The following is a 15,589-nucleotide window of genomic DNA, read 5'->3' on the forward strand; positions in this document are numbered from 1 at the left end:
TAATAATGCTTTATAGTCAGTTGTGATTTAAAAAAACAAAAAAAAGCACCTCCCAGGCAATAAACATGCTTCACAAGACTGGCAACATAATAAGAAAACATACGAGTAATCTTTGTAAAACAAAGTTAGATGAGATACTGATGCTATTCAAGTTGGAATTCTGACGCAGTGAAATCTGAAGCTGAGTAAGTGTAATGACATGTTAGTCCAGGGCTTGGTTTAGGAATTACACCTTCATTGTCATTGTCACCCAGATGAAAATCATAACTCATTACCACTGTCTACACTTACGACTGACCCCATAGACTAGTGTCATTACAATGTAAGAACCAAGTTAGGTTAAAGGAACATATAATTGAACTAAAGTACTAATACTGTTAAACTATCTACATCAAGAGACTAGCACATAAAAAAAATAATATTAATGTTGGCGGAACACTTGGAAAAATATGGATTTTTGACAGCTTTCTGTTTTTGTTTTGTTTTACAGAGTTTGGCTTAGATGACAGCAACTACTCAATGTCCCCTCCCTTTTTTTTTTTTTTTTTTTTTTAAAGTTTGAACTCCCGAAAATGGCCAGACCAACTTGGTTGTACAACATCTTTGTTAACAAACATCCAAGCAAAGGACTAGACCTACAAAAAGTTAACAGTAGTAGAAATATTTCATCATTGGATTACCCAAATAAAGTTTGACCATTAATACATAGGTAGTGTTTTATATTTCATTTGGATGATGAGAGTTGTTGATGCTTCCAGGAACATGCAAAAAATGTTATTGATTTCATATCGCAAAAGGAAAACAGACATTTATACACATGGCCATCAAAAGCGTACAGATTAAACACTGCCAAAAGGGTATTTTATACTTTAGTATTCAACCATTTCTTCATATTTTTCTTTTCTTTTTTTTTCCCCTGCGTAACAACATGAAAAATCAATGGCTTTACAAGACATTCCTATTCAATATAATATACACTCTCCTCTGTCAACTTCCCTTTTGCTGTGCTCTTATCTGAAATCAGCTGAGGGACTAAAACAAAAACATATAACTTGAACATTTTTTCCATGTGTTATGAAGTGAATAAAGGTTATGAACTTACTTTACTTTATGTCTACCTCAGGGAAGTGTATGGCTTTAAATTGTCTTGCAAACGTGCCTGAATGATGAATGCTTACATTTTGCTCTTGGTGCTAAAAAGCTCCACAAATCAGCAGTCACAACATGTACATTTTGCAAAGCTGTACAAAATAGCATTGATTGTTAAATCTTCAGACCACAATATTGCACTCACGCACCAGGAGGTACTGCCTTGTGGAAAACACAGCTTGAATTTCAAACACGGGAAGAAGCGCTCCAAATGCAAGAATTAGCAAAGACTGGAGTCAATCTCAAATGACACATTCAATTAACAAACAGCAATAAGCATCAAGCCAAATAATAATAATAATAATAATAATAATAATAATAAAAAGGATATACACAAGCGCACGCTCTCGCATACACACACATTCAACCACATATGTATATATAAACAGCTGGCTTTTGTTTTGACATGACTATCCATTACTGCCCTGCTGTGTGCCTTATGTGTCAGAACAATGACAGAGTGCCTCATAACTCACAAAGAGCAATGCAGATTCACCGTGGGTCTGAAATGTAATAAAGTCTATCAGTAATGTGTTGACTACTTACTCACTAGGGATACTTAATCCTTACAATGTATAAACATTTTGAATATTAAACTGTCGATTAGCTCATTAGCTAGAATGAAGTGATATCTGGTCTGCCCTTGTGTTATTATTATTTCTTTTAAAAATGTTTTTTTTCCTTTTTTTTCAATAAAGAATGGCAGTTTCAGATATAACCTTTGATCCCTCAGAGTAAAATCAAGGCCTCTTTTTTACCAGTACATAAATTTCATGTTTTTTGTTTTGTTTTGTTGTTTTTTTCTGTCTCTTTCTCATTTTAAGTTCTTTTAGGGATTTACAGACATGCTGGGACAAATATGATACAGTCCATATAGTTGTTTCAGTATTCTTCTTTATACGCCAGAAAAGCTTTGCATCACTGCCTTTTCCTTTTTCTCTTTAAGAATTATGCTTACAAAGTTAATATTACATCAAAAGGCAGAAAAGGTCAAAAAATGAAAAAGAGAAAAAAAAGTAAGAGTAATATACCCCCATAGTTCATTTGTCGGGTGTTTCTGTTAAACTTGCTGTCCTTATGTGAATGTTCAACAGAGTTTAGCAGTCAGGTGATCAGACTGTTTTAATATCTCTGTGCTGTACATGTCCAATGCATGATTCACTCGAATCATCTCGCTGTTGTTGAGCTTGAGCCTATGCTTTAGCATACAAGAGAAGAGGTCCAGCTGGGGTTTGCCAGGTGCAGAGGGAGGCGCTAGACGGTTTATCCGATCCCTAATGTCCAATAAGAGGAGCATAACAGATGAGGAGGAGTAAAACTGTGTACCTTGTGTGTATGACTGGTTAACCTGCTGCACAGCACTACGAAGCAAGTCTGCATTAAAGCGCAGGCTGTAACCAAAAACTTGGATATCGGAGATTTTTATGTAGATCTGGCGCTTGTTCGGGTCTGCGAGGTCCACCGGGCCCTGTCCTGTATCATTGCGGAGGCCAGATGGGACCTTGGCACGACTACGCAAATAAATGTGCACCGTCTCAAAGAAGGTCTTCCACCGGTTACCCAATACAAGAGTCCAGTTGAAGCACTGGGAGTTCTGCAGCCGTACCTTTTCCCAGCGTGGGTAACCATGCTCACCAAAGGGCATGCTCCAGCCTTCAGAGTGGCTACCACTAAATGGGTTGACATAAACAAAGAACATGGGGTCAATGCTGCTGTTTCGCATCTGGCAGATCTTCATTGATAAACCAATTATCATGTGGAGGTAGTCCATCCTGTTTTTGTTACTTTTGAGAGTCAGGGACATGCGCTTACGCCAGCGTGGGTCAAAGAATGTCTCTAGTCGGATCTCATTACTAATGAAAGTAGTATGAATGTACAAACGTGAATCCATTTTCTGTAACAGGTATTTGAGTTCCAAGTCCTGAAAGTCCAGATCAGTTTCAAAGCTGATGAACTGCTCGCTACGTTCTGAGTCCACATTCTGAGGTTCACAGCGACCACGATACAACTTGTAGCCCTTGTTGCATGAGCCACATTGTGAGATGTTTGCCAGGCTGCACATGGCACAGCTGTTGTTTCCACCTATGACACATGGTATGGGTCGCTGGCACAGTGTGACACCTGTGTGGCACACACACGTCCGTTGGCTCTCCAGGAAGGTCCCCCAAAACCCATTCTCATTGCAGTACAGGAAAGACTGAACCCTGTTGAGCCACTGCATCACAGATCTAAAGAGGCAAAAGACAGAAAAAAAGCATAAGAGCATTAGCAGTGATCAGGAAATTTTAATCTCAATCTAGTGTGACAAGAACAGCGAAAAGAACGCACACCAGTAAATGCCTATAAAGTTAAAATGTATACATGTTAAATTCTCATCAGGAAAAGAAAGTATATTTTCTCTCCAACAAAAGGCCAGCATATTAAAGAGAACCCTGAGGAGTTGATGGAGTGAATGAGGCATGTGTGAGGCATAATTTCACCCTGGTAACTTGGGTTTGTCTTCCTCGGTAGGACTATTACTATTTTCACTTAATTTTGTATTACTGTTTGACTTCTACATTACATTTTCACTTGCTGTGATTAACTAAATGTACTTTTTTGGGTTGTGAAAAAGATCATTGCTAGAGTTAAAACAGATACATCCATAATATTAATTCCAATTGATCTGATATAAGACTAGAAAATGTGTTTGCTTTGCAGCATAATTTACAGTGCCTTGGGGTTGGATAGGGACATAATTTTTAGTAGATAGGGCCGGTTATTTCCCTTTGGTGGAAAGCATTGCTTGATATTCCTGTCTTGTCTTTGCCCCCATCAGACATCCTTCCTTGTCATCCTGACAGTACTGGAACTTCTTTTCTGACTGTAGAAGATGAAATCTGAATTTTGATTTCAGAAAGTATTGCTGGTCAAGGTTAGTTTGACAAGTAAATTATTTTAAGTACTGACAATGATATATGACATTGCCACAAGTGATACCATAACAAGAAAAGATCAACCAAAGCGAACAATGGAAGCACATACTTTGATTTCTCTATGATGAGCTCCAAACTGAGATATGGATTGATTGATAGACAGACAGACAGACAGACTTTATGGCAATCCCTCATCAACATACAATGACACATAACATTTCTTTCCTGAAGAATGCTGTAGAGGCATGAACACAAAAGTAGGTGAATGGGTTAGACAAAGGTGAAAAGGAATAACAATATCCGGTCAAAATGGCAGAGTAAAATAAAGAATACCAGATATAACAAAGAATACTTCTGACTAGAGTCAGAAAACAAACCCAACAAAGACCATGCAGGTGGAAAACCCAGGATCTTCTTCAAAGCAGTGAATAAGCTTACTTGTCGTTGCAATTCATACAGCATACTACTTCCTTGATGATGTTTGGCTGAATTTTTTAAGCTCTCTTACTCACAAAATATTCTGCATGGTGCAAAAGGTTAGCTGAATCTGTGTTATTTTGATACGAATGCCTTTGTTTTCCTAAAATACTATACCTGTGTCAAAAATCTGTATAAACTCTACATTTGTATATCGGAAAAAGTCCTTAGTAACTCTTCATTTCTTCACATTTTGCTTCCAAGAAAGCAGTCTTGAGCAACAGTTCTCCAGGCTTCCTGAAGGTCTTTCAAAGGTTTATCTGTAGACATTGCCTACTTTTTCGATCAATTTAGTACTTGGACCTTTATTTTATGTACCAATTTCAGAGAAATATTTCACTTTGTAACTGTCTACAGGAGATGAACAGCAGCTATAAGCCATGTCCCTAAGAAATAGGAAAAAATCCAGCAAAGACACAGGACCTGAGAGATGCATCTGGCCCTTCAGCTGATCCAGCTACTGGTCGCTGAAGCCTCATCAGAAATGGCCTCAGTGGAAGGGTGGCTGTCAAGAAGCCATTCTTCAGGAGGGAAACAGGGAGAAAAGGCTGAGGCATGCCAAATTACACAAGATTGGTGGCAACAGGTCTGATAGAGTAATAAATCAAAATTTAAAATTTTGATTCAAAGTGGAAATATGTAGAATGGTGGGTGTCTACAGCCATATGTAAAACACAGTGAAGGCTATGTCATGGTTTGCACCTCCAGGCAGCTGTTGTGATCTGGTGCTATATAAATAAAATTCAATTGAATCAAACTGAATGGCTTGGGGCTGCATTTCAGTCAGTGGTGTTGGGAATCTTGTCAAAAATTCCCCAACACCACAGAACACAAAAAAGCACCATCAGATTTTAATTCACCATTTAATACCATCTGAAAACATCTGACTGGCAACAGCTTCATTTTTCAGCGTGACATTGATCCCAAACATACTGCTCATGCAGTAAAAGCATACCTGGATAGATAAACACACAATAGAACAGTCAAGGATTGGCCTCTCCAGAGCCGGACCTCAGAATTAGCAGTGTGGGAACAGCTTGACAGAAAATGGAACAAAAGGTAGCTGACATTTAAAGAAGAGCCTTGGAATTTCCTTCAGGAAGCCTGGAGGACTATTTTTCAAAACTGCTTAAACATTAGAAAACTTGCCTAGTTCAGCTTGTGTTAAAAAAAACTGTACAACAATACAAACTCTATTTTGCCTTGTTTACGGTATTTTTCATGTATACATATTTCAATAAATTGTTCCAGGTGTTTCTTGTTTTCCAACCAAAATATAAACAAATGAGCGTTGGGTCAAAACTTTAGTACAGTATTGTATACTGTATAAACTCATCATGTCAAATAAAAATCCTATCAGATATTCAGAATACCTGTAAGTATATGTTATTAGGAAAACAGATGTGTTCATTTTCCTGTCTTTGTATGTATAAATGTGTTTATTGTTTGGGTTTATGTAGCAAGCACTAGTAAAGGGACAACGCAGATTAAAATGTATTAAATTGTTTGGTAAGTTAATATTAACAAGTTTTTATTATCGTTACTTGGACTCAGAAACAAGTATACCTTCATCCTTTCAGACTGATTATCACCAGCTATAGATAAATATTCCCCTCTCCTTTAAGTTATATATGTATGTGTTATGTTTGCATGATCCCAAATTAGATTACAGATTTTACTTCACCTTTTCACATCTAATCTCCTTTTCTCTCACTCCACCATATTGCAAAAAACACGCAGCCACAGCCTTCTCATAAATTACCGATCTAATATCATCTTTGTATTACATATTGGTATTTGCAGCTAAGATCCTGATATTAGATTTGTCTTATTAGCGTTAACAAATCTAATGGAATGATTTCCCTTTCTCCCTTTCTAATCTTTGTTTCACTGAGATACTTGTAATTTAATAGCATTAACTCTGCTGTCACATTGCTGTATTTCTTCTTCCCAACAACAGGTAGCACCTCATAATGCTCAATATTAAAAAGTAGTTTATGAAACTTTTGTCAGTAGCGTGTCATTTATTTTAATTGTTAACAGACAATAAAATGAGAATGAATGTTTAGTCATTTGTGATGTTCGAATTTATGCTTATTTGTTATATTTTATGATACAAATTTACATTATTAATTATATATTATCAGTTATAATCAGTGTTGGGCAAGTTACTTTGAAAAAGTAATTAATTATAGTTACTAGTAACTTCTTCAAAAAAGTAACTGAGTTACAAGATTCTAAAAGTAATTAATTACTTGAAAAGTAACTATTGCGTTACTTTAAGAAAAATGTTTAACCCTCTGGGGTCCAGAGTATAATTGGCCATTTTTAGGTACTTTTGATTTGACCTCTACATTTCACCTTTAAAAACTATTTACTTTGCCTTGTTTGGTATCATTCTTTTCAGCACAACCTCACGTGTCTGAATTTACAGTTATGTTTTCATTTTGACATACTGTATTAACACAATTGATCTAAAATCAGGCAAAAAACATAAAATCCGAGTAGAAAGTTATATTTTTGCTGTAACAACCACAAACATGTTTAATGAATCATATTTTATAACTTTAAATGTAAATATAAATTGTCAATTTTAAAATCCTATGCACAGGTTTTGCAAACAAAGTTGTTTGCAGCCATTTACCTTACCCCTTTTTAATAACCATTCAAACTGTTTACAGAACAATCAGCTGTTCTGCATCAATAAGATGCCACACAAATTATTTGTGCCACTCCAAAAAATAATTTATGTCCACTATAAAGGAGAACATCACAGCCTGATGCCTGCAAGTCTGACAGCAGCAGGTGTATCACTCCTGTTTCTACCTGGAGACAGCAGTCGCCTCATTGTTCTGACACACAACACAAAACTATCCACAACACTACACACTAACTACACAAGACAACACATTAACTACACACTCCAAACACGCTAAACTCACAAATCTCTCACATCTCCAAATTCACTCTCTCTCTTTTTCTGCTGTCTCTCTCTCTCTCTCTCTCTCTCTCGCCGTCACTCCTGAAACTTCCCCCTCTCCTTAAACAATGTCATGTTGCCATATAATTTTTTGATTGGTCGACATGGTGCATTTTTCCACCAACAGGAACGGGCTGTTTTTTGGTTCATTTGTTTTTTTAATTTTTTGCTCATAAGCAGAGAGTGTCTGCTAGCGCTGTCCATAGACAGTAAAAGTGACGAAACGATTGAGGAAAAAACGCCGCGTATATATTGTTTATCATGACTCTGGTTTTACGTGGCCTCTCAGCACAATTTAAAAACTGGTATATATCACCTTGTTGCTTTGTCATCTTGAAGTGGTCATGTGATTGGCTTACCACGACTACTTTATTCTTCCTCAGTCAAACAGCAGCACTCATGCGATTGTTTTGCCCCCTAGCTCGAGGTGTTGTGCCAAAAAGTAATTGTCTGCCAGAAAGTGATAACTGCCCACGGGAGCGCGCGCAGCTGCTTAAGGCTGTAGCGTCCAGATTACTTACAGCTACTTCTGTGCAACTGATATAAGAAGCGGTAAGCTGAAGACAGCTTCAACCGTCTGCTTGTTGAAAAATAGTAACGGACCGCGTTTTCTTGTTAGTAACTGTAACCGTGTTGTAATGATAGAAATAGTAATTAGTTAGATTACTTGTTACTGAAAAAAAGTAACGCCATTAGTAACACCGTTATTTGTAACGCCATTATTCCCATCACTGGTTACAGTGTATCAGGTATTGCTTCATAATCCTGAGAAGCGACAGTAACAATTACCTGAAGTATATTTTTTGTCAATTTTATGCATTTCACTGTTATTAAGGCTTCATAATGAAGATTTACATGGCATGACAAAGAACAAAAGTGAAGTCTGAATGCACTAGATAATCTTAAGCCATGCAGGGTTAAAAACCATTTACCATGATCTTTTCCTTAACCTAACCAAACAACTAAACTAAAGAAAAGCAAAAGTGAATCCTGTATATAAAAAAGAAATACAATAGTAGTGGAAAAAGCCGTTCCAGGTTTATTCAGGTTCACAGTCCAGCCACCCGCTCATATGCTTTTAAACAATTGTAAACTTTAACTTAATATCAGCTGAAATAATGTTTATAGGATTTGTTAACCTTTCGCAAACTATTAACGGTTAACCTTAATTTATCAGTTACATATTGATGATGGGTATTATCAAGGTTTACCTTCGTTACGCTGAATCATAGTTTGGTAAGGTTAAAAACATTCTGGGTTAAAAGCAAGCTTGTACAAATACAATTCTTTCTTCAGTAAAATATCTCGGAGGTTGATGAACACTACTCTCAAAGTAGAATAATGCAAAATAGCAAGTGGATCCTTCCCACTAGGGGTCTGATATACAGTATGAACTGGAGAGGGGACAAATGATCTCTCACAAGGGATGTGTGTTGCTGTCATTTCGAATCCCGATGCACCAGTTTTTCATCTCTGGAACCAAGCAATATAGTTTTTTTTCACATCTTCATCAACTCACAGCCTGACTGACATGAAGATGCGTTGGAACACATCTTAAACACACAGGCCTTCAACTTTGCCTCAGTCTCTTCGTTGACTATCTGTTATAGTTTGACTGGAAAAAATGGAAGGACTGGAGTCCTTGTTGGTAATATCTTAACGGAAAGGAAAATCTTAATGTTGTACGTATATATGTACTGCAAATGCACACGGTTATAATAAAACCAAATAATTCCTTCATCTGATGCAAAGTTGTCTTACACAAGCAAGCAAATAAACATGCAGCTCTTATTTCCAGTGCCATCAGGCACTCTTGATGCATACTCCATGGACGGGGAAGCGCATACTGCAGCTCTTTGATAACACTTCAGAACAAACCTTTGCCAACTCTCACGCACAAATGTGGGTGTGCTCTTTTTCTGTCAGTGACAGTTGACAGCGGCTCATTTTCAGACCACTTAAATGAATATTTTACGGATTCTGTTTCCATTTATGTGGTGACATCCCCTACACATAACAGTTTTGGGGGTGTTTCATGTGGAAGCCAGGAACTTTGCATATTTTGCATAGTGTTTTCTGATATTTGCTAGAGTGGATGGTTGAAAATTCCTGGCATTTCATGCAGCGCTGACACAATGGCACATCCGCAGCAAGGCTCTTAAGCTGCAACTGCAGTAGGTGGTGACAGATGTGTGCAATGACCTATCAAGAAAACTCCCACAGCTATTTTTTCCCCCCCTTTTAGATTGCAAAGTGAAATACAAGAGTGAGGTAGAGTGTTTTCGGCACGTGCAAGCCTCAGCACTAAGTTGACTTGATGGACAGAAACAACAGAACCATAAGTTAAAATGTATAATGGATGTCATCCTCACTGTGCACGCTTCAAGGAGCACCAAATAAAACAGAACCCATACGTCACTCCTCTGCAAGATACATTTTAATATCTTCTTTTACTTTTAAAAAAGCAGATATCCCAAAAATGTTAAGACCAGAAACAGCACCTTAGGCTTGTCCGAGTAAATTCATAGCTAATTTTGAACAGAACATTGAATTAAGTTTTTTTTTTACCCACCTCTCCCTAGGCATCTGGTGGTTGGGATTGTGGTGACAGCGGATGCTGAGGCTGAAGAGCTTGCGGGCGGTGCGCTGGATCTTCAGTCGCTGCACCTCCAGGGAGCTCTGAAGAAGCCTGTAGCGGGCCTGCAAATCCCAGTCGCTGCCCCAGAGAAGATGCACACTGCTGATGGGGAGGAAATGAGTGGAGGGCAGCCTCTTCAGAAATGACTTGAACTCATCTAGGTGACAGAGAGGGAACCGTTAAAAGAACAAAAGTAAACAAAAAAACAGCTGGAGACAACTGTTGTTGTAATATTTGCAACAAAGTACGTTTTATAAGTTATAGTTTCCAAGTTTATATCTTCAAACGTGAGGTTTGACATGGTTTTTTTCATGTCTGTACTGTGCTTTTTGTACTTCGACTGCTGTGAGTATCTGAAGAGAAATGAGACTCTCAGCGCAGTAAACACCCTCTCACTCTGTGCTCCCCGACACCTTTTCAAGATTGCTGCCTCAACAAATTTGTTCCAACCAGTGGTGATGATTGTCCTTGTGTCCCTCTTTCTGCCTCTAAAAATTCTTGTTTGTCTCCTCCATAGACAACTGCTGTTTTCAACGATAGCTTCAATTTTTGGCAACAATGAGCATGAAGATGCTTGAAAAATACAAATGGACAAAAATACACATGGACAAAGAGGCTTTTATTTGGCGTGCTAATCAACTGAGTCAGTTAATTCAGATTAACTCATTGTTCATCCATCCTTAATACTAAGCTCATTAATTAAACATTTTAATTCCTACAGTTTAAACTGAATACAGTTCAAAAGTAGACGAACAACAAGAGCAATAATTTTGCATTTATAGTGTTTGTTATAAATGCAAAAAGTTTGTTAAAGCTATAAACTTGATGCAATAGTCTACCATGAAAAGTATGACATAAATATTATTGGACACAGTTAAAAACTGCTCCACTCTGTTCGTGAACAACAAATCCCATATTCAAGAGATGCAGTTGTACAGCCGAACCCTCCTGCAGTCCTCCTCAAGACAGTTTAACAGAATTAACCACAGTTGAGAACCCCTTTTCAACCATTGCCGTGAAATGTCAGAATTTCCTCCACCCTCCGCACAGGCATATCAGAGCTCCTTTCCTCTTCTTCTTCAAAGAAGCCAGATTTCTTCTTCTCCCCTGTTTTGAACTTGCCATATCCCTCCACCCAGCTTTCAGAAATGTCAGGTACCTCCCTTTTCCTAGAAAAGCCGGGTGTCTCCAGCACTCAGTATTCAGATATATCTGATTCTCCCACCAAAAAACATCGCTTTTATTGAGTCACTCCCAATGCCAGTTTAATAGTTGCCAAGTCCTTTTATACAGGCTTCAAAGCCGTCAAGGACTCCTTCCTTGAAAGTGCTTCCACATAGTCCTTATCTTAAGCCATCCAGCACACCTTATCTAGAGATTAAAGCTCTCACAATGTAACCATACTTCACCCATTGTGCCATTACATTTCACTTTGTTGTTTTGTATCACATGTATTTTTCACCAGATTGTACGGATATCCTATGCCATTTGTATAAAAAAGTGAAAATAAAAAATAAAAATCTGAGACAATCAAAGAAAATCAATTGATGTGGCATTAGATAAACTAAACTATGTAGCAGGAGCTTGTAGATTTTAAAAAATGACCTTAAATTATACTCAGATGTAGCACTTTATGGTACTGTAAAAAAGTATTTCCCCTCGTGTTGATTTTGTAGTTTTAATATATTTGTCACACTTAACTGTTTCAGATCACTGGGTAAGTTTAATTATTATACACAGATAACCCAACTAAATTAAAATGTTTTTAATTCATGATTTTCATTTATCAAAAGGACCTAACAAGCCCTACATAAAAAACAAAACAAAACAAAAAATCAAATGTCCCCCTTTCTAGCCAGATTCAGACCTGATTACTACCAGCACGTTGAATCAAAGAGTCCAATATAACCTGTCAGACAAAGTGAAGTAGATTTAAATGTCTCAAGAAGCAACACATCATGCCACAATTTAAAGAAACAGCTGAGAAGCAAAGTCATCAATTTGAAAAGGGCTACAAGTCATTTCTAAGGTTTTTGGACTCAAGCAAACCATGATGACAGCCATTATCCACAAATGAAGAAAACAGTGGTGAAGCTTCCGTGGCTGGCCTACTGAAAATATTCCAAGACTACATTAACAACTCATCCAGGAGGTCTTAAAAGAAGCCAAAACAACAACTAAAGAACTGCAGGGCTCTCTTGCCTCAGTTAAGGTCAGTGTTCATGATTCAACAAGAAAGATAAGAAAGAGACTGTGGAAAAATGGCATCCATGGGAGAATTCCAAAGTGAAAACCAGAAGACAAAGGCTCATGTCACATTTGCCAAAAACTCATCTTTAGGATCCCCAAGGGTTTTCGGAAAACATACTTAATTTTGTAAAAATTCATTTTGCATTTACTTGGGTTATCTTTGTGTATGTGAACATTTGTTTTGGATCCCATAGGACAAAGTTTACTTCACACTAAAACTGCACTTTGCAATAACTTGCGTATTGGCTCATTGCCTTCGTTTTATCTTCAGCCACAATAATGTCTGCATAGCCTATTTCATAAGGAACAGGTGTAACTTTGGGAATCACTGTAGCTAAATAAGTAGATAAACCAGTTTGGTCAGTGCTCTCACTCAGTGCTGAGGCAGTATATACCCAGATAAACTACCTACATACTAACCACATACAGGCATTGTTTGATAGCCTGACTGTTGTTTTATATCTGAAAAAAAAAAAAAAACTATTGTAAAATCCAAGCATGTATTGCATAATTATGTTTTTCTTGACTAAGTTTAATGAGAGAAATTCACTGAATACATTCAACTACAAATGCAGCTGAGTCTGAGCAATATCAACAAAGCAACAGTCACAGCTAAAATGAGCATAAGCAGAGCAGCTGCAGCTTTTCTCACAGCCAGTAATGTTATACTGCCACAGCTCTGTCTTTTGAAAGGAATGCTAAGCAATAAATGAATCGTGTAGTGTCACATCAGCTCTCTTTTCTATAGTACCTACAGAACATTTCCACAAACCAATGTTGGTGTACCATTTAGTTTAAGCAGCAGAATACTCCAGTGCTGCAAATATTAGCAGGCACTGAATGTGCCCTGTCATTACATTTACACATGCTGAATTATACAGATTGTCTATATCATATGTCAATCTGATGCTTTGAGGTTTTTGAACCTGTTCTCAAGCATTTATTTTTCAAATGTTTAGCAGAGGCCGCACAACTCTTTGTGCTTTGGTCTGAAAAGAAGTTATGTTCTTTTATTTGGCTTCTTCCAGTGTTCTTTCTTTTCAAGTACTTCTTTGAAGATGTACTGCACTCAGTGACCTTCATGACTAACATTAACTTACCCCTATGGTGCATAAATATATTTATCTGTTGCTGGCAGGTTGTATCAAGACACTTTTATTTCGTATTAATAATAGATATACATGGTGCCTTGCCATAAAACAATAAGGCACAATATGTGTTTTTTCTCTGCTGTGTCCAAACTTCTACTGCCGCCTTTGTGCCTGCATTTGCACTCACTTCTACAGACACCTTTACATTGTGTAATTAGCATCTGGTTACGTGATCATTTTGCTATTTACTGTCATTAAAAAAAAGAAGTCACAGTCCCATGTGAGTGTTTTTCTGATCTCCTCCTAAATGCATCGATTTAGTTGAGGATGAAGACTGATCATCAAGATTGCCAAGGCTACTGACCCTTTGCAGCAACATAATATAAATGTATGCTAGTTTTAAAGGTGCTCGTTATTTTTCATTAATATGGGTTCGGGGGGGTTGGAAAAAACACAGAGCTGCCTCAGCTCAAATTTTGATAAGCACTTCAGAATTAAAGGGGCGAAATGTATGACAGTTTGTCTCTCATAGAAAATTGTAAAACTGAACAAAACAAAAAAGAAGAAATTTTAAAAAGATTAATTTTTAAATGCATGGACATGAGATCTGATGATTCTTATCATATTTAGAAGGATATTCAAGCTTACCAGAGCTTTCAAAGTCTTTGTAGGAGGCTGCCCATGACTCATACATCCCCAGCAGGGTGTTCTCCATGATCTGGATGTCGGTTATAGGACAGTTGCATTGGGGATACTCCTCGGCACACTGACAGATGCATTGGTTGTTATGGCACACATATTCCCCCTCTCCATTGCACATAATGTAGCTCAGAGCTGACTGGACAAATTTCTCTTGCAGGTATTCTGGGAAAATAACCTGCAGGCCTGAAAAACAGATAAATGTGAAACAGGGGTTTTTTAAAAAACACAATGGGATAATAAATAAAATACAGAAGAAAATATAATAGAAGAAACCATCTTGAAAAAGACAATATCTAAAAATATGCTGAAAAATATGAGGTAAATGTTGTCTGTCATGCTGCTGTATCTTGAGATGTATACGGCATCTCTCCACAGACCAAGTTACCAGAAAAGAGGGAAAAAGCAATGAATTGACTGACTGCTCTAAGATTGCTTTGTGTCATAAGTACTCATTTATTTTTTCTAAAGGATGTGCTCCAGCAATCTTCTCTGTTCAGCTAGAACTGCTTGTTCTATGGTGGGTCGCTCACGATGACAATGTATAAATCCTTGATTTATGCCTGCTCTTGTGTGTCGTATTGGTTCGCATATAGCAGTGAAGCTATCTCCCACAGCATTCGTTTTCTAGCATGCATGCATGTACTTTACTGTGTCTTACCATTCATACTTGCTTGTGGTTTGCATACCCAAACTATGCAGCATTCTGCTAATTATAGAGAAATCTCAATAGCTGAATGCGTGTTCTTCAGCCCAATTTAGAGCTGAAGCTGAACCTCTTCAGCCTTCACTATCACTGACAAGGTATTTATAATTTCTAGACTCCAAGCCAATCCATATCTCACTCTGGGGATCTCACACAACTGAAGCCTGGACAACTAACAGTACAGGCTTTCTCTTCAGTCCAAGCCTGGGGAAAATAAATCCCTAGCTCTACAAGCCACTGGATTGGAAAAGAACTAAATAGATTTTTTTCCTTCTTGTATGAAACAGAATCTTGGCGAGGCCATATTTTCTTAATGGCTTTTACTTGAGCACAAACAGCGCTTCAGCAGAAAATATGCAACCAGGAACCTGAACAAAACATGTTATTGAATGATGAATGATTGCATTATTTTTGCCACACACATATTATTTTCACCTTTCGGTGAAAACTGAAATCCATTTATGCAAAGTCAACATAATGTTGCTAAAATGAAAGGGAAAGTAAGCATATAATTTCATACTGTGCTCATGAATCATTTTCAATGTGTTGTCAGGGTGTCAAAAAGTGTCCCTTATTATGTATGCACATGCAGCAATTAATCCTCCTTATTTCTAGCTGCAACATACTCTACAATAAACGTATAACTGTGTGCAATTGAGAAACAGATTAAGGCCTTAATAAGTG

At 37.4% G+C, this 15,589-nt stretch overlaps 1 protein-coding gene across 1 annotated transcript in view; it reads right to left on the reverse strand.

The window, feature by feature from the left end:
* Positions 1-2,236: 2,236 nt before the first annotated feature.
* brinp1 (bone morphogenetic protein/retinoic acid inducible neural-specific 1) overlaps positions 2,237-15,589 on the reverse strand; it is an 82,872-nt gene continuing 69,519 nt past the window's right edge. Inside the window, exons 5-7 of the mRNA XM_085358326.1 lie at positions 14,149-14,385; positions 10,094-10,316; positions 2,237-3,377 (exon numbers count right to left, since the gene is read on the reverse strand). Coding sequence (XP_085214452.1) covers positions 2,237-3,377; positions 10,094-10,316; positions 14,149-14,385 — 1,601 coding nt within the window. The remainder of the gene's footprint in view (positions 3,378-10,093; positions 10,317-14,148; positions 14,386-15,589) is intronic.

Source organism: Diplotaxodon limnothrissa, linkage group LG7, assembly GCF_057381915.1.
Source record: "Diplotaxodon limnothrissa isolate DT_005_m linkage group LG7, D_limnothrissa_male_GT1.1, whole genome shotgun sequence".
Lineage (NCBI taxonomy): Eukaryota > Metazoa > Chordata > Actinopteri > Cichliformes > Cichlidae > Diplotaxodon > Diplotaxodon limnothrissa.